General features: G+C 42.4%; 1 protein-coding gene across 1 annotated transcript in view; it reads right to left on the bottom strand.

Moving 5' to 3' along the window:
• Positions 1–2,098: 2,098 nt before the first annotated feature.
• The window catches only part of LOC134651649 (adhesion G protein-coupled receptor A3), a 35,114-nt gene continuing 16,290 nt past the window's right edge, over positions 2,099–20,922 (bottom strand). The window contains exons 7-9 of the mRNA XM_063506749.1: positions 20,204–20,408; positions 19,898–20,026; positions 2,099–4,611 (exon numbers count right to left, since the gene is read on the bottom strand). Of these exons, the coding sequence (XP_063362819.1) occupies positions 2,099–4,611; positions 19,898–20,026; positions 20,204–20,408 (2,847 nt within the window). The remainder of the gene's footprint in view (positions 4,612–19,897; positions 20,027–20,203; positions 20,409–20,922) is intronic.

Genomic DNA, 20,922 nt, shown 5'->3' with positions numbered 1-20,922 from the left:
GGAATTATTTATGATGGCAAGTACACGTGTCCGTCGGCAATATGTGCAACATACACAAGTTCTCGCGCGCCGACAGAGCCTGACCTTTTAAACCTCTACAACACGCAGCCAGCGAGATATAACTACAGCCACGACCTAACAACGTACAAACACGAGATCTTGTAATTTATATAGGCACTTGGACAATGCCCAATACAAAGCGTCACCGGCTGGTACGAGTAATTGAAGGCGAGGCAAGCTATGGGAGGCATGTCTTCGATACCATAGGTACCTACTAAACATGACAAATTACAAGGGTACAAAATGCTTTTCTAGTAGGAGGCGTCAACAGCAGTTTTATTAGACGTGACATACCTATAACTCGCTGGTTGCAGTTAAACGCCAACATAATTTTAGGCCCTAAGTACAACATCGATTTGAGGCACCCTTCAACTGCACAATACTTCCACTAACTTTCTTACTTTTACGAAAAGTGTAACGACTATCGTGAAACAATATCCAACCTAATGTTTTACAAGTTTTGTGTAAGTACATCGGTACATATTTGTATAAAAATGCCAATAGGTAGACTAGAGAGAAGTAAGGCGGGATACACGTTCAGTCAAGTTTATAGGATAGTTGTAGCGGCACGTTTGAAGTTGAAGCCCGGCTCGGACAGAAGCAAGCGGTTGTTTGTATACCTAGGTACCTAACGACAAAGACACAGACAATCACTAAAGCTAAAGCAGCCGCTAAGCAATGGCCTTGGTTCTTTCAAAATTGTTATACTTTTTTAAAGATCTTTCCATTTGACTATAATGTTTTTCAAACAGCTTGGATACGGTGACAGTTGTCATTTTAATACAATTTTCCAAGATTTTGCGTTTTAAGGTAATAGGTACAGTCAACGTCAAAGATATGTTTACGTTTTTCACCTTATTACAAAGGAGTAAGGTGCAAAAGTGTAAACAAATCTTTGACGTCGACTGTACAATACATTGTATGAAGACGAAATCTGTCACATAACCCAAGCTGTTTAATAAATACTATAATAGTGATAAATACTGATTGAACTAACACAAAATAATACTTTTATACCTCTGAATCAACGCAAAGCTACTCGTAGTTTAGGTCCAAAAATTTTCGGCCTGTTGAAATAATATCATCACAAGTATGTATATCGCGTACAAATTACTATGTAAACCGACTTACTTGTGGCCGAGCGTCGGTAGCACGCGGCACGCGGCAGGCCGCAGCGAGAATTGCCGCTCTCTCGCTAACTAACACATATAGTTAGATATGAAAGATTCGCTCTCTAGAAAAGGTTCGAAGACGTCGTTTGGCACATATAATACGCTTAGTAAAAACATCGTCAACGTCACAGTGTAGGCTCTGTCGCGACACGCCCTCGAGTGGAAGGAGTTGCTCGTTTGTTAAATACAGTATAGCGACATCTATACTCTAATCATTACTTAAAACGTTAGAGTCTAATGTTTCAGTACTTTGTTTTGTATTCAAACAAGCGCAAACGTCCACTCGCGGACATGTCGCGACGCTAGCTAGATATCTTAGCAATAAATTAATTTACAATTACAAATGTACAACTTATCCTAACATTAAACAAACTTATATTAATGGCACTATTTAAGTTAGCTCTTTTTGCATCAAGTAGTTATTAGATAAGTTAATTCATCTCTCTCGAGCTAACCGTCATCACCGTTGGCAAGATTTTCTTATATTTAATAGACATAATAGTTTTGTGTCACATTCGTCGTCTACGTGGTACTATTATGTCAGTCGGCTCGAAAGATTAATTGAATTATTGTTTAAATAAAATCTATTTTCAGTCCGCGTTTGTCATATTTACATCTACCTACGACAAGTCCTACTATTATATAGAGATAACATAAAATAGGACGTTATAAAAATGACGTATTAGAACAATTAAAACGTCGCGTCGGTCATAAGATAATCTATTATTCATCATCACACCGCGCGAATCAGTCGGTCATCGACAACGATGACGTCGGAACGGTCTTTTTCCTCATACGTTACAAATAGTGCGCCCGCGGGCGTGGAATACAAAATCAGTCTGCGGCCAGCCCGGCCGGCGGTCGTCTCACACCAGCGTGCCCTTGAGCGTGCCGCCGCGCGCGTCTGAGTCGGCGTCGCTCACCCCGTCGCTGTCCGGGCGCAGCGTCACGTCGCTGCGCGCCGTCACGTCCAGCGCGTCCGGCGCCGCGCCCTCTCGCCTCGCCGTGATCTGCGTGTACAGCTCGTCCAGGTCGCTCGCGAACGACGCGGGGCTCTCCCGGCCCGCCCCCGCGCCGGGGCCCGCCCCGCCCCGCCAGCCGGGGTCCAGGTTGACGTACCGGCTCTCGGCGCGGGAGACGTCCTCGGCGCTGAAGCTGACGTCGCCGGCGCCGGGGCACATGGACGAGGGCGAGGGCGCGTACAGCCCGTGGCTGCGGATGCTCACCTCCGACGCCTGGTAGTTGGGGCAGTAGATGTCGCTCTCGTTCTCGCCGTGCGAGCTCGCGTTCGCGCTGCACGTCTCGAAGTCGTACGTCTCGAACTCCTTCGGGGGCTCGGGGTTCGGGAGGAGGTCGTCCGACTCGCCGTTCGCGGTGCGCTCCTCGGAGATGTCCCGCAGGGAGCTGTCGCCGGGCTCGGGGCCGGCGCGGCGGCAGTCGACGTAGAGGCCGAAGGAGTCGGTGTCGGTGGTCTCGGCGGCGGCGCCGGGCTCGGGCTCGGTGGGCGTGGTGTCGAGCGTGTCGGAGGCGGAGTGCGGCGCCGGCTCGCTCGCCGAGCTGCACTCGAGGCTGCACTGTTGCGAGACCGTGCGCGTGGCCGGGGCCCCCCTGCTGACCGCGTGGTGGGTGGGCACGCGCGTCTCGGGCACGTTGGTGTAGATGTTCACGACCCTGTCGGGGTCGGCCCGCGACTCGCGGTCGGTCGAGTGGCTCTTGTAGTCGGCGTGCTCGTCGAGCAGGTTCGGGTTGTTGGCGCGGCGCGGCTCCCTCGTCCCGTCGGGCCGCTCGACGTGTATGTTGGTGTTGTTGACTTTGGAGCCCGAGTTGATAATGTCGGCGACGCCGTAGGCCTCCCTCGCGGGCAGCGGCAGGGAAACGTGCGAGTCGTCGTCGAAGTCTCGTCTCATCGGGAACTCGAGGCAGTTTCGCTTCGTGTTCTGCCGCTGCTTCTTGAAGAACTTCTTGGCGACGTTCATCTGGTTGGGGTTGTAGAAGGCCTCGGGGCCGACGCCGGCCGGGTCGGGGCGCGTCAGCGTGGAGTTGTCGGAGCGGTACTGCTGCCGATGCAGCACGACCAAATTAATGTTCGGAGATTTTCCGTTCGTGTTCTTCGGCACGTCTCTGTGCAGAGTCTGGCCGTTGAGCTCGGCGCCCGCTTTGTAAATAGCGCTGTTATTAGTCTTGGAATCGGTCCTGTGGGAACTCCTGCTGCCGGATCTCGACCGGTCGTCGCCGGGGATCGTCAGAGGGGCGGGCGGCGCGCTCGGCGGCAAGTTCTGCCGGTTCGAGTCGAACACGCTCCGGTTTCTACAGCACCGCTTGCTCTTCCGCAGGTAGCAGTGCATCACGGCCCACTGCGCGCGCACGTCGCTCCGGGCTATGCCGTAGAAGAACAACGTGAACGTGCCCAACACCGTCGCACAGACGGCGTACAGTATGCTGCAAATGTCCTCCTGATACGGAAGGTAGGCGGGCAGAGGTCGGTACACGGCGACGGCCCCGCTGCCCCACGCGGCCAGGTGCAGGCCGAGAACTATGGCCTGGGCGCGCAACTGTACTATAGGCGTGTGCTCCGCGTCGTCCGTCTCGGAGTCCGCCCCGGACTTCACGCTCCTCCGCTCCGCCTCCGGCTGCGGCCCCCACGACTCCAGGTCCACGTGCTCCGTCGCCTGCGTGCCCTCGGACAGCTGCACGTTCACGTCCCGGACGGTGCACCGGATCAGCAGGAACAGCGCGCTCAGGAACAGGAGCAGCACGCCCCCCGGGACGAGCAGCGCGGTCAGCGCGGCCGCCGTGCTCAGGAAACACTGCGCGTAGCCCGCGTAGTCCTTCAGGTCGACCGCGCCGGAGATCCCGCACACGATCAGCGCGATGCCCCAGCCGGACAGGTACAGCCCGAGGACGGGCTTCCGCACCGGCGCGTCCGGCGGGTCGTCCGGCGGCGGGCGGTCGCGGCGCGTGACCGCCTCGTACATGACGTGCGCCGACACGCACATCCAGAGCAGGCAGCACAGCGACAGGTAGTGGATGAGCAGGCCGAGCGCGCGGCACAGGCGCGCGTCCTCGGTCTGGTAGATGCCGAGCGTGTAGAACAGGCAGAGCGCGCCCTGCGCGAGCCACGTGTTGAGCAGCGCGTGCTTGGCGCGGCGCGGCATGAGCAGCGCGGGGAAGGCGGCCAGGTAGGTGGTGGCGGCGGCGGCCAGACAGCCGGCCAGCACGAGCGAGCCCACGTACACGGCGGGGTGCGACACCTTGAAGCGCGCGCCGTGCGTGCGCGCGCCCCAGTAGCCGCGCTCGGCGCGCGCCAGCAGCGCCACCACGCCCGGCGCCGGCAGCGACACCACCCAAGTGCAGCCCGACACGTGCAGCACCGCGCACTCTGCGGCGAGGGAGCGCCAAGTTACTGTACGGGCCCGGAGCGAGCGGAGAGTGCGAGGGAGGTGCGAGATTGAAAATCTTCATTTACTATTGCGTACGACACTTTTTCTCCGAGTCGACTAAAATAATACTTTTCTCAAAAATGGACGGCAAATTCGACGTTGCCGGTTAAAAAATAGGTCGCGAGGTGCGTAGTTTATGGTCATTCAAAAAATTAAAAAGTTAAAAACGTTGCAGTCTCGATTTCGGGACTGCAATGTTGCATACGAATTTCATTATTTAACGAGTTCCTAACTTTTTAAAACTTTAAATGGCGATATCAAATGACCGTAGTTCTGTAGAAAGCGACCAACTTTTTATTTTTGTCAAAGTGACTTACACCCTAACTCAGTGGCTTTAGTCGCTTTCTGCATTGATAAAAAAATTGAGTTGGTCGTTTTCTGCATAACTACGGTCAAATGAAGGCATAGGTCCATTAAACGGCCAAACAGATGATCGGCACTTATTATTATTATGTTGGTACCGCGACTATTTAGGTGTCTCAAATACGTTGGCGTATTTTCAGCAGAAAAATACACTACTTTTTTTTTAAAGGCGGCAAGCAAATCTTTTTAATGGTTTTAATTTTTTTTACTATTTTCTGTAAAAATTAGAACGTTGCTTCTGTAAAATATAGAAATATAATATCTATTTCTTGCACCATTTTTGAGAAAAGCACTATATGTATATTACTCGGCTGGAAGGCTACTTGCTGGCTTCGGATTCAATTAAACGGACTCCCAAGGTCGTCCGTTTAAAACGAATCCTCAGCCTGCAAGTAGCTACTTCCGAACCTCGACAATAATGTACTATTACGAAACGGTTTAGTGCACTATAATGAAATTGACCGATCACGGCTCGCCGCCGTCGAGAGGATGAATCAAAACTATAGCTCGAATTAATTATTTATTTTAGGTTGTATGGTAGAAACGATTGCTCCATAAGTCAGAAATGCACATGTGACATCCTTCCTATAGCGACCTCCGTAGACTACGAAAACCACTTGGCGTTGGTTGTTAGTCTCCATAGGCTACGGTGGCCAAAATCGAGAAAAAAACTGTCTAAAAATTGAATTTAGCGCGGAGCAAGTACCAGGGCCTCATGAGCTACGAGAAGGTGTCGTTGACCAACCGGCCGGGGGCGCGGGGCGCGGCGGTCGGGGCGCGTATAGTTTGTAGCTTTCTAATAGACCCCGACGGCTTATCCTATTGTCTATTGTTCAGTAAAACCGCACTTGCTACTTACCTGCAAAAAAGGGTCTTTTTTATTCTAATTTGCACCTGAGCGCAGGCTAGTCCAACGCTCAAAAAACCAGTGTAGGTGCGCTCTCCGATAACGCGCCTTTGTTACGCATCTCAATGACACATTTTAGACTGGTTCTGTAACGTTCGACTCGCCGGCACTCAGTAACCGAAGTACTGACCACACACATCGGTACAAAATACTTATCCATTAGTTCATTTTGAATCTTATTGCAGTTTCCATAGGAGTTGTAATTCAATTACCTGGGTAAAGTGAACGAGCGATTTTTTATGCAGGTGGTTGTGGCACGTGGCACGAGCGGTTTTACTAACAATAGACAATAGGATTAGCCGTCGGGGTCTATTAGAAAGCTACAAACTATACGAGTATGAAGTCGCGGCTGCTCGTGTATCTTAGCGCCACTTGCACCATTCCACTAACCCGGGGTTAACCGGATAAGCCTGGAGTTACCATGGTTACCAGTACAATTTGACACTGATTTAACGTTTTAACCCCTTAACCTCGGGTAAGTGAGATGCTGCAAGTGGCCCTTAGCTGTATACTTTTGGTTTGTTTACCTATTTGATTCTACTAGTTTAAAATATTATTTTTGTTGACTCGTAGAAAAAGTACTGTATACAATAGTGATATAATAAAGCTTTTCATTCTCGTACCTTACTTAGGCAACTCAGCAAGCTCCGTTGCCTAAACACGGTACTCGACTGAAAAGCTCTCCATTATATCACGATTGTATAAAATACTAATTTACTGCTATGAAATATACCTAAATTATTAAATGTTTTATTTGAGTTTCACGAAGATTTTTCCGTCCTATTTTTGCGAACAGGACGAACATTTTTTTTTAATTTAATTTTTTTAATTTAATTTTCGAACGAGCGAGCGAAGCGAAGCGAAGTTCTTACATTCGACTTTGAACACACGGCTGGCTAGGGGCACGTCCCGGCATTTCAATGTTTTTAAGCTGAACTTTCAGAGGATAGTTTGATACTCAATAACTTAAGTAAATTGGTTCTAATTTAAATGAAATTGGGTGAACGTATAGTCGAGGGCATTATATTTTAGTCATTAAATTTTGAGCTGGCTTGAACAAGAGGTTATTGAGCTAGAAGAGCTTAAAATGCTAAAAAGCCATTTGTGAGGGGTCTTGCTATTCTGGTCATTTTAATTGCAAGAAAATATGGACGAGTTTGGTATCAAATGAAAGTGCTCGGTGTACACATTTATAATATTGTTTTTTTAAAGATTTTTTTTGAAAATTATGACAATTTTGGAATCCAAGATGGCGGCCATGCACTGTCATTAAATCGTAATGGATATCATTTTATAGGTTTTAGGGGGCGCAGATTTCGAAAATGATGATCATTTTGGATTCCAAAATGGCGGCCATGCACTCCATGCAGTATGTCATAAAAGTCGTCATAGATATCGTTTTATAGGTTTTAGGAGGCGCAGATTTCGAAAATGATGACCATTTTGGATTCCAAGATGGCGGCCATCCAGTATGTCATAAAAGTCGTCATGGATGTCGTTTTATAGGTATTAGGGGGTGCAGATTCCGAAAATGATGACCATTGTGGATTCAAAAATGGCGGCCATGCAGTATGTCATTAAAGTTGTCATGGATGTCGTTTTATAGGTTTTGGGGGGCGCAGATTTCGAAAATGATGACCATTTTGGATTCCAAAATGGCGGCCATGCACTATGTCATCAAAGTCGTCATGGATGTCGTTTTATATGTTTTAGGGGGCACAGATTTCGAAAATGATGACCATTTTAGATTCCAAGATGGCGCACGGTGGGCTGAAAATCGGCCTCCATAGAAATAGAAACCGAAGTCTTAAATTTGAACTTTTTTTTTATTGGAATAGCTTTTGTTAGGTTTTATTATGTCCCAAAATTAATCTTAGCTAATTTGGTTGGAAAAATAATTAATTATAATTTTTTTTCAAAATCTTTATATGGCGCGTATCAGAAAAAACGAGTTTTCTCCGAAAATAAAAAGTTAACCGTAATATCCTGACAGATGATTTTAAAACCAATTATTCTTGATTTTTCCACATAATTAGAATTTTCCTACGGGGTGCACTTTTTTTTTTTAAATCGATATATATTTTTTATTTTTATTATTTTATTTTTTTATTTTTATACGGTTATACTCGTTATTTTGACTACAAAAAATGAATTTGAGTTTGATCGAACCAATAACTTACGCGTAGTGAATTTTTGTTCTAAGCAAATGTATGGAGCGTACGAGTAAAACGGATTTTTTTTCAAAAATTAAAGGTATACCGTAATATCCTTGCAGATGATTTAAGTACCAATTATTAATGATATTTTGACATAACGCGAACTTTTCTACCGTATGCACTTATTTAACAAAAAATAAAAAACTTATTATTTCATGCTGAAATAACTTTTACTCATTGTTTTAATCAAATAAATAATAAACATACAAGAGTTACAAGTAGAAAATTGAAAATAAAACCATTACATCCTTTACATTATTACCTTTGTATCCTCTTTATTACATTATCTTTGTACTTAATGAAACAATATTTAACAAATTTGACATATTGACAACTGATGAGTCTAAAATTAATGATCGTTAATAAGGTCCGGTTACAATCATTAGTAGATACTACGAATTTACTTAATTAAATAAATATCAGTAACATTATCAATAATTGGTTTACATAAAAACAGAAATAAGTGTATGTAATGCTATCCTAATTAAAAGTATTCTAATGCTAATATTGGAATCCTGAAAGTTTAGTTTTCCTGGTCGCTTACTTCCGAATCCGTGTCCATTTCAGAATCAGGGTACACATTTGAGGTATCTGTCACTTCTTCTTCTTGAGGTTCCAGACAAATGAATAATTCTAAAGTTTCAGGGAAGAAAGCCTGTTTCTTTTTTCCACTTATTGTTGGCCTCATTGAAGAAAGGACAGGATCGGAAGACAAAAGTAACATATTAAAAACATCCCTGTTCGAATCTTGTCTCGTTTTTTTTTGTGAGTGATGCTCTCTGAACATTCTGAAGTCTTTGTTGCGTGCCTCGGATGCTTCTTCAGAGAGATGACCAATCGGTACAATATCATTTTGTGCAATGATATCTGTGCCATGGATCAGCAATTTATGCACTGTTGGGGGCATCTTATACCAACTGTAAAATTTAATATAGTCGTCCGCTGTATTTTTACAATAGGCTTTAAACTTTTCAGTGTCAATTACTTCACCTGATGTGACAGCTTGCAGAATTACAGCAAATCTCCGAATCAGTTGTTTGTCCAGTCCAGTGATATTAGCTGTTTTTTCGGGATCTTCGAAAAATTTTCGTGCTGTGTTTCCATCATTCGTTGTTCCAGAACCTTGTTTTACTACATCGACTAAAAGATTTAGTTCGTCTTTGAAGCGATCTTGAATAATCTTCTTCCGTAGTTCCATCTTCTGTTTAAGGCCCCTCTTTTCAGTTGCATAAAATTCTTTAAAGTCCAATCGATATACTATATGAAGAAGGCATTCCATGGTATTGATCCGGGCATGTAAAGATGATAGTCCAAATTCATATAAGGTAGTATCAGGCACTGTTTTTTTTTCGAAACTTTGTCTATATTGTTCATTTCATTAGGCTTAGCTATACATAAAACGCATGTTGCACTTGACTTAGCCTGTGAAAGATATGTGCAGATTTTGCCATCTACCATCGTCATCTTCAGCTTATGTGTCACTTTGTTGTTCCTATGTTCTGTGGGCACTATAGGTCTTTGATTTCATCGTCCATTTTTTTCTTTTGAGCTAGAACAAAGTTTTTGTTCTCTTTAGTAAATGTAAATTGCTTTGGACGACAATATGAAGCAGAACATGGTTTTGGATTTGTCCAAATTGTCTTGTCGCCAGAGATAAGCTTTAGTGGCACTAAAGTCGTCATAAAAATGCTTGAGTCATCTTGTTCACAGCCACCAATTTTCTGCTTGTACCGGCTTTGACTGGAAGCACCGTCAAATCCCCATTTAGAAATTAAACTTAACTGCATGTCTTCTACTTGTTCCTGTAAACTATTCAAAATTCGTGTAACTGTTAAATCCAGCAAAGCTTGCAATGTTATCTCACACGAAAAATCCGTTACAGTAACAGATTGCGTTGGTGGATAACAATCTAATTTAGCCTTCTGCACCTTATAATACGATGGGTATAAATTTGAAGCACCCTCTCTGATGGCTGTCTCTCGTAAAGTTATGTATTGCCATTTACTTAACTTCAAAGAAATCAGTAGACCTAATGCCTTCTCTGCTGTAAGTGACGCGGTAGAACCAGGCTTCTTGATGATTGCAGTGAATTTCTGGACTGCTTCTGGGTTCTTTAACATATATTCTATCAATGATGCAATTTCACCCCGACCATCTTCTTTTAAAAGCTTTACAGCTGAAAACACCACTTCGTCTGTGTTTTCAACGCTTAGATCGCTGCATCTGTTTTTTTTCTGCTTCGTTCCGAGGTCTTCGAATGGTTTACGTTTCAATCGCGTCATGGTTCCAGTTGATGATGTGCTTAGTGTATGAGGAATGAGATCACTGCTGGTTGATGCGTGGGCTAACTGAAGATCCAACTGAAGATAAAAGCAACTTGGCCAGTCAATATTTGCTTCTAACCAAGATCCATACATTGTTCTAAATTTTTCTGTGTTCCGTTGGCTTTTCTTCCATCTGTCAGTAGCAGCTCATGTAAATCTTCGGCAAAATTCTTTCAAGGTGTCACGATCTTCTTCTGATAGGTTAAGGTTTGATTTAGTTAGCACTATTTCAAACAAAGCTTCGTGATTTAAACTAGATCCTTGAGATTTTAGGATAACAAACAAGTCCAAGTTCGTAATAAGACTGTCCATGGTTTATGGTCGTGTAAGTTAGCGGTTAAGAAGCTCAAGATGAACTAAAATATAAAATGTACCCCTTACCTATTTATTGCTAGTACTAATGAACACCACCATTCTACGAGTATATCATTGCTATTATAATTAGTTTTACGTCTAATTATAAGCATAATGATTAAAACCTTAATGATTAAACTGCATTCATAATATCTACTAACGATTGTAACCGGACCTCATTAATGATCATTAATTTTAGACTCATAAGTTGTCAATGTGTCATTTGTTAAATACTGTTTCATTAAGTACAAAGATAATGTAATAAAGAGGATACAATGGTAATAATGTAAAGGATGTAATGGTTTTATTTTCAATTTTCTACTTGTAACTGTTGTATGTTTATTATTTATTTGATTAAAACAATGAGAAAAAGCTATTTCAGCATGAAAAAATAAGTTTTTTATTTTTTATTAAATAAGTGCACACGGTAGAAAAGTTCGCGTTATGTCAAAATATCATTAATAATTGGTACTTAAATCATCTGCAAGGATATTACGGTATACCTTTAATTTTTGAAAAAAAATCCGTTTTACTCGTACGCTCCATACATTTGCTTAGAACAAAAATTCACTACGCGTAAGTTATTGGTTCGATCAAACTCAAATTCATTTTTTGTAGTCAAAATAACGAGTATAACCGTATTAAAATAAAAAAATAAGATAATAAAAATAAAAAAATATATCGATTTTTTAAAAAAAAGTGCACCCCGTAGGAAAATTCTAATTATGTGGAAAAATCAAGAATAATTGGTTTTAAAATCATCTGTCAGGATATTACGGTTAACTTTTTATTTTCGGAGAAAACTCGTTTTTTCTGATACGCGTCATACAAAGATTTTGAAAAAAAAATTATAATTAATTATTTTTCCAACCAAATTAGCTAAGATTAATTTTGGGACATAATAAAACCTAACAAAAGCTATTCCAATAAAAAAAAGTTCAAATTTAAGACTTCGGTTTCTATTTCTATGGAGGCCGATTTTCAGCCCACCGTGTGGCGGCCAAGCACTATGTCATAAAAGTCGTCATGGATGTCGTTTTATAGGTTATAGGGGGCTCAGATTTCAAAAATGATGACTATTTTGGAATCCAAGATGACAGCCATGCACTATGTCATAAAAGTCGTCATGGATGTCGTATTATAGGTTTTAGGGGGCGCAGATTTCGAAAATGATGACCATTTTGGATTCCAAGATGGCGGCCATGTAGTATTTCATAAAAGTCGTCATGGATGTCGTTTTATAGATTATAGGGGGCGCAGATTTCGAAAATGATGACTATTTTGGAATCCAAGATGGCGGCCATGCACTATGTCATAAAAGTCGTCATGGATGTCGTTTTATAGGTTTTAGGGGGCGCAGTTTTCGAAAATGATGACTATTTTGGAATCCAAGACGGCGGCCATGCACTATGTCATAAAAGTCGTCATGGATGTCGTTTTATAGGTATTAGGGGGCGCAGATTCCGAAAATTATGACCATTTTGGATTCCAAAATGGCGGCCATGCAGTATGTCATTAAAGTCGTCATGGATGTCGTTTTATAGGTTTTGGGGGGCGCAGATTTCGAAAATTTTGGATTCCAAAATGGCGGCCATGCACTATGTCATCAAAGTCGTCATGGATGTCGTTTTATATGTTTTAGGGGGCACAGATTTCGAAAATGATAACCATTTTAGATTCCAAGATGGCGGCCAAGCACTATGTCATAAAAGTCGTCATGGATGTCGTTTTATAGGTTTTAGGGGGCGCAGATTTCGAAAATGATGACCATTTTAGATTCCAAGATAGCGGCCATGCAGTATGTCATAAAAAGTCGTCATGGATGTCGTTTTATAGGTTATAGGGGGCTCAGATTTCAAAAATGATGACTATTTTGGAATCCAAGATGGCGGCCATGCACTATGTCATAAAAGTCGTCATGGATGTCGTTTTATAGATTTTGGGGGGCGCAGATTTCGAAAATTATAACCATTTTGGAATCGAAAATAATGACCGTTTTGGTTTCCAAGATGGCGGCCATGCAGTAATTTATAAAAGTCGTCATGGATGACGTTTTATAGGTTATAGGGGGCTCAGATTTCGAAAATGATGAGTTGATGACTATTTTGGAATCCAAGATGGCGGCCATGCACTATGTCATAAAAGTCGTCATGGATGTCGTTTTATAGGGTTTAGGGGGCGCAGTTTTCGAAAATGATGACTATTTTGGAATCCAAGATGGCGGCCATGCACTATGTCATAAAAGTCGTCATGGATGTCGTTTTATAGGTTTTAGGGGGCGCAAATTTCGAAAATGATGACTATTTTGGATTCCAAGATAGCGGCCATGCAGTATGTCATAAAAGTCGTCATGGGTGTCATGGGTCATGGTCATAATTTTCGAAATCTGCGCACCTGTTTCAAATAATATATAGATGCATCCTAGTAAGTCAACCACATCTATATCTACTATCGAAATGTACTTTTGATAGTAGTAGCATGCCCTCCCATTCCGAAGGCCGTATAATTCTTTTTAAATCGATATCATAGATGGCGCTATATGTCACAATCGGCGATAACGAAATTTTTATCTTACAGATTAAGATGTATTAAGAGACATTTAAAGTGTCATAAATTAAAAACATTATAAATGAAATACAAACATTAATAACAACACGAATTCAATGCATTCATTTTCAAAATTTGAAATCACAATTATATCGCGACTGACTACGTTATGAACAACAGCGCAGGACAGTTATGTGGAGCTGTCGAAGTAATATTGAATATTGTCACTAGATGGAGCCACCACGGTTCTAATATGTGGAGTTTGATTTAGAATAATTACATTTGAGTTATGAATTACGAAATTTAGTACATAATGTAAAAAAAATAGATCGGTCAATAAACATGCCTACTCTAAATGAGTACCTATTTTTTTTTAAGTAGGCCTGACGTTAAAATATAAATTAAAAAAACTCGTAAACCGATGTTTTTCAAAAGAAATGAATGCTTTGTTTTTAAACACAATGCAAGTTTTTATTTCGCTTGATGTCCAAGTCAAACGCACATTTTACTCCTTTATTGACCGACGCGTTTGCGAAGGTCTCCGTTTTAACTCGGGCCAAATTTCGTTTGAGGAGAACGTTCTCCTCGGTTTAATTCTCAACCGATTCTCATCAAATTTTGTGACCAGATTCTAGGATAAAATAGTTTTTTTTTTCAATGTGATTATTTCAAAATTGCGGAAACAAATATGTAGTCGTATCAATATTATAAGAGCATTTCTTTTCTTTTTGAGATATATTTACAGTGCTTGGCAAAAATGTAGAAATGTTGTAATGGTATAGGCGGTATTTAGATATGTATGTAGGTTATTACTCGAAAATAAGTAGCCAAATTTCGTCAAATTGGCTAAGTGCTATCATGGCGCAGTTAGCAAACATTTGCTTTGATGCATGGAGGTTCCAAGTTCGAACCCCAGTAAAGTGCGCTGCTAACTTTTTGTAAATTTTTACACTTATATTATTGTATTATGTATTATTATTTGTGCAAAGCACGGGTTAAACGTATTCGTTTCATTTTTCCAATCTTTTATTAAACTTTTTGTTAATTTAGTTTTTCTAAATAATTCTAAACGGCGTACCCATATATTTTTTATTCAGTTTTAAGCTATGCTCGCGAGGTCTACAGTTTATTAATTTCCTTGTTGTAAACGATGATCGGCTTAAACCGCGAAAATCGAAGTTTGTAAACTTCATGAGGTAGAACAAACTAAATTGACAGCGATTTTGATAACACAGACTATGCAAGTGTTCTTTTAATTACATAATCTAATAGAAGTTTGATGTTTAAAATAACACTAATAAAATATGCTTGGTATGACTCATGCAACTATCTCTGTCACTCGAATTACAACTTAATGTGAGTAAAAGAGCCCAAAATTTGCAATATTCGGTGTTCGCGGGTCGCGGGGCCTGCCTAGTCGAATTTTTGTTGACGGACAAACTCCGACAATGACTGCACTCATGACTACGACGGGAAGTATGGGGGTGGTCATGATTTGGTCATGGACTGGCCACGGTGTGACATGCGAGTTATCCTTGAAAAAAAAACCTAGGTGTTCGTATTTCCAATGCAAGGTCATGACCGCCATGACTGGTCAAAAGTCGATGTTTCGCTTCTAAACTGAATACAGTGCGCGTTTGCAAACTTGAATTGACAATACGGTGTGTTATATCTATAGGTTTGTATTTATTTTTAATTTAATACGAGTACTTATGTCCTCAATCGCTCCAGCGTCTCAAGGCCGCACAGCGACGTGCACACGCACACTCGGATTAAGTACTAATTGTAAGGTGCGTCTGTGTGCTTACGAAAACTACCATACAACTAGGTACATAGGCGTGATTGGCGTGAACGCTGAACGCCACAGTCATTCGTGCCGTCCTCTTCTTCTTTCTAATAGTAGCGACAGGGACAGCATGCACGGTTTGAAACTTCTAACAGTTCTAACCATGTTAATAAAAGAGGGACGGGCAATATATCTCGCCGCGAGATACTGTCGTGCCTATCATGGCTAGCCCGGCTGTAAATATTTGTTTTTAGTGCAAATATTTCCTTTTTGTATTTTAAAATACTACAAAATAAATCGTGTTACTGCCGTTTGTACGAGAATGTAAATTTTTAACATGAAATAAATGTTTAATAAATAAATAAATATTATAGGGACATTCTTACACAAATTGACTAACGATACAAATGTGTAATATACAATTAATACTTAAATACATAGATAATATCCATAACTCAAGAACAAATATCTGTCTCATTATATAAATAAATTACACTTTATTTTCAATATAAAAAAATCGATCGAGTAGGTAATTCAAGGTCACTTTTTTTGTAACGTTGTGGACCTGCGAGGCGTTCATAATTACCTTGACGCGCTCTTATTCACTTACATATAAAGTCGCGTCTAGATTATTTTGAACACCTCGCCCGCTTAGCAACTATTGCTGACTGTACATGATAGGACAAGTACGGCTACCATTAATTGACATTTGACTTTTACGCCACCGACTGCGTGAACTCGATCGCACCAATACATCAATGCGAGTGCGAGCGAGATAGACTGCGATCGACTTCATGCAGTCGCTAGCGTACCTAAACGTCAAATGTCAACTCATGTTAGCCGTAGCGAATAAGCTACAAAACTTTTAGTAGCTAAATAAAAAAATGAATAAATCGGAAATACAATTAGTTTATTTATTAATTTAAAAGCATGGCAAAAAAAACGTTACACACATTTTTTATTGCAATATTACGAAATAGAATGTAAAACACGCAAAGCAACGTACATATATGGGGCATTATCTATGAAAAGGGACCTTATTGTCGATGGCGCTTACGCCGCACAGCGTCGCGCGGCATTGTATTTATATCAGAGCATCGTTAATAACGGCGTAAGCGCCATAGACAATAAGGTCCCTTTTCATAGATAACGTCACATATGCTACTTAGGACGGTGCACTTTTTTAGTATGGGATTGGCGGATTGGGTATCTGCATGTACTATGTAATTATGTATGTACTAGTATTTTATGGGGCATTATCTATGAAAAGGGACCTTATTGTCGATGGCGCTTACGACGCACGGCGTGGCGCGGCATTGTATTTATACCGGAGCATCGTTGATAACGATGTAGGCGCCATCGACAATAAGGTCCCTTTTCATGGATAACGTCACATATGATCTGTGATCCTTACAAAATACCTACTCCTTCCTTTCCTATATACATGGTCTTTTTAGGGTTCCGTACCCAAAGGGTAAAAACGGGACCCTATTACTAAGACCCCGCTGTCCGTCCGTCCGTCCGTCCGTCCGTCTGTCACCGTGTCACCAGGCTGTATCTCACGAACCGTGATAGCTAGACAGTTGAAATTTTCACAGATGATGTATTTCTGTTGCCGCTATAACAACAAATACTAAAAATAGAATAAAATAAAGATTTAAGTGGGGCTCCTATACAACAAACGTGATTTTGACCGAAGTTAAGCAACGTCGGGCGGGGTCAGCACTTGGATGGGTGACCGTTTTTTTGCTTGTTTTGGCTCGACTCGATATTTGTTTATGGTGCGGAACCCTCCGTGCGCGAGTCCGACTCGCACTTGGCCGGTTTTTTATTTCATAATAAATCTAAGAAAATACCGCGTAGTATTATATCTATATCTCTAGGTACTAATATGGGGCATTATCTATGAAAAGGGACCTTATTGTCGATGGCGCTTACGCCGCACGGCGTCGCGTGGCCTTTTATTTATATCTGAACATCGTCAATAATGGCGTAAGCGCCATCGACAATAAGATCCATTTTCATAGATAACGTCACATATAAATTTAGATTTTAATATGCGCATATTTTTTCAAGTTATTACTTTCGATTTTATTTAACGGACGTTAAAAATAGATTGTTTCGTCGGCGCGACCTTGGGCTTTGGGCCTCTCAAGGCCATGTGGACGGCACGCGGCAATGCAACGCTTAGCTCCAAGAATTATTTTATTAAAACAGATCATACCGCAATGCCGTGTTCTTTCTGCCCTAATGTGAAGCATAGGTACCTACTAGATACCTTCAAACCAGCATAAGAGTCCTCTTTGATTATGCATTATTATTGTGTATCTCAAAGTCACAGTTACGAGGGGCGTTCAAAATATTCTCGGTATTGATATCTTACAACCTCTTCTAAAATTTCTTTCGTTACTGGCCGCTAAGGTTTATTCATTGACATTAAAAAAAAGTATAATTCGAACCGAGATGTTCTTTTGTTTTTCTGCAATTGCTGAACAAACATGAACATCATGTGGGAATTGACAATGTTAACTAAATTAGAACATCGATGCGTGATAAAATTCTTGACAAAACAGGGTAAAAATCAAAAAACCATAAAAGAGGAAATGGATTGTGTTTACCGTGAGTCTGCTCCTTCTTTATCTACCATTCAAAAGTGGTCAAGCGAGTTTAAACGTGGAAGGGAGAGTGTTGAAGACGACCCTAGACCTGGCCGGCCTGTAGTAGCTACTTCACAAGAAAATATTGATAAAGTGGAAAAACTTATATTGGAAGATGGTCGAGTGAAGGTAAAATCTATAGCACAAGTAACCAATCTCTCTATTGGTACCGTACATGATATTATCCATGACCATCTTAATATGTCAAAAGTAAGTGCAAGATGGGTTCCGCGAATGCTGACTCGGCTTCAAAAAGACATGCGTGTAGCTTGTTGTTCCGATTTTATTGACCTGTGCGGTGAAAATCCTGATGAGGTGCTGCAAAGAATAGTTACTGGAGATGAAACCTGGGTTCATCATTATGACCCAGAGAGTAAACAAGAGTCCATGCAGTGGCACATTAAGGGTTCAGCTCATCCCAAGAAGTTCAAGGTCATCCCTTCAGCTGGCAAGGTCATGGCCACGATATTTTGGGATTGTGAAGGAGTATTACTGATCGATTATAAAGAAAAAGGTGTAAATATCACAGGACAGTACTACGCTAACATTCTACGTCAATTAAAGGATGCAATCAAAGAAAAGAGGCGAGGAAAGTTAACCAAAGGTGTTATGCTTCTGCATGACAACGCCCCCGTCCATACTGCTCATATTGCCAAGGCAGCTATTGTTGAATGTGGGTTTGAAACTGTTACTCACCCACCGTATAGTCCGGACTTAGCCCCCAGCGAGTTCTTTTTGTTCCCCAATCTTAAAAAGGATCTGCGTGGAAATAAATTTTCCGATGATGAAGCATTGAAGGCGGCAGTGGAGGAGCATTTTTACACCAAAGATAAAAAATATTTTTATGCAGGATTAAAAAAAATAATTGATCGATCTTTTAAGTGTATGAACATAGGGGGGGAGTATATTGAAAAATAAAAATATCAAACTTTTCGTACTTGTTTGTTTTCATTCTCATACCGAGAATATTTTGAACATCCCTCGTATGCTGGTTTACCCGAACGCTTGTCGTGCCGATTTGCCGAAGCAAGGTAAGCGATAAGAATACGACCTGTGATTTGCAACGAAACTTTGACGCCTTCGCCTATACTAAAGTAGGTACCCATTCAAACTTCTATTTACAATACAAAAAAATTAACAAAAACACTAAAAAGTCAAATTGATTTCATAATCGTAAATTATGATATGTAAATAAATTTAAATTTTGTCGCCGATGGCTGAAACGCCATCTAGTAATGATTGACCTTAAAAATGAATGTGATGTGTAGGTTTAGTGCGTGAAAGCTACAACAGATGTCGCGCGAGAGGTGTTTTGACGCTATTTCAACGCATGTTTGTCGTAAGAGTTTTATTAGCTCCGTGGGGCTCCGTGCGCCATCTAGTTTGTTACTGTGAACTAAAAAATTGCCTACAAGTATTTGCTACTTAGGACGGTGCGCGTTTTTAGTATGGGATTGGGTATCTGTACTAGTATTATATGATCTGTGGTAGTAGTACGAAATGTAATCTGAAAGGAATCAAGTAATGCATTCCTGTAATGACGAATCGACATTGATTCCAATTACTAGTAATTGTAATATTCGAGAAATTGATTCCTGATTCCTCAAATGGAATTGTACTTAGTAATTCGGTATTGTTACATTACAAAGTACCTAATCTGGGAATCGGTAATCAGATTAAAAAGTAATTTCAAGTAATCGTGGAATCAGGATTCAATTACGAAATGCCCATCTCGGACTAAGTAGCACTGCATTCAATTGATCATTTTGACGAACAGCGAGTTCTCAGTTCGGGGCGAATTACTAGTTTAATTTCCGAGCATATTGCCGAAAGTATAATGTAATACATTCGTTCAAACCGAGGCATCGATCACTCGCTCCCCGGAGCTCCCGATTGACATTTTGTTGGGCGGTAAGAGTAACCCCATTGTACATACGTTTATGACATTTCAAGTCCCTCTTTTTGGGGTTATAACATAAGCATAAGAAAAAAACAGAATGATTATTACAATGACTTGATATCAAGATTGACAAGTAAGTATACTTATGCAAATTAGATTAGGCAGACTGACCGGTGGAGTTGTGTTGCCACCTCTTGGTGGCGGGGTCCCACACGGCGCACCTGGCGGCCGCCCCGCAGCCCGCCGCGCGCAGCGTGAAGATCACCGGCTCGATCGGCGCGCTCGACAGGCTGCCGTTCCCTGCGAACGTTCTAATATTTAACATAATTGTTTACCACGTTGCTACTCAGAATATTTACTGTTTGAATTGTTGAGAGTTCAGATATGGACCATGGTTATCGAATAAACGCATTTTAACCTCTAATGAAGTTTAAAATTATGGCTTTTTTAGGATGTCGGTATCGTCGCAATACTAACTGAGTTGCACGGACACGACGGGCGAGGTGATCTCCATGTTCATGTCCCGGCGCTTGGTGCTGCGGCCGTAGTAGTCCTTGGCCCGGTGTTCGTCGCTGGGCTCGTCCCCGGGCAGCAGCGGGAACAGCGCCGCGTCCAGGAACACGGACACCACCAGCGACGCCGCCGAGCCGCGCGCCAGCGCGAACTGCAGCGACGCCGGGATCTGGAACGACATACCGACATTATACACAACGGCTGACCCCGCTGCGCCGGACTGTCGCAACTCACTCACTGTTCAAGCTAAAAGTTGAATGCTTCCACAGCCTGACCTGCACGCTGGCGTGGATGAGCGCGTCGTGGAAGGTGAGCATCCTCGCGACGGTCCGGTTGGTGGTGGTGCAGTGCAGGCGCGGCGTGGCCCCGGCGGCCGCGCTGTATGCACCCTGTGGACTGACCTGCACGCTGGCGTGGATGAGCGCGTCGTGGAAGGTGAGCATCCTCGCGACGGTCCGGTTGGTGGTGGTGCAGTGCAGGCGCGGCGTGGCCCCGGCGGCCGCGCTGTATGCACCCTGTGGACTGACCTGCACGCTGGCGTGGATGAGCGCGTCGTGGAAGGTGAGCATCCTCGCGACGGTCCGGTTGGTGGTGGTGCAGTGCAGGCGCGGCGTGGCCCCGGCGGCCGCGCTGTATGCACCCTGTGGACTGACCTGCACGCTGGCGTGGATGAGCGCGTCGTG

This window comes from Cydia amplana, chromosome 10, assembly GCF_948474715.1.
Source record: "Cydia amplana chromosome 10, ilCydAmpl1.1, whole genome shotgun sequence".
Lineage (NCBI taxonomy): Eukaryota > Metazoa > Arthropoda > Insecta > Lepidoptera > Tortricidae > Cydia > Cydia amplana.
Note: the sequence above shows the minus strand (reverse complement) of the source record. Positions and strands in the feature narration are given on the sequence as shown.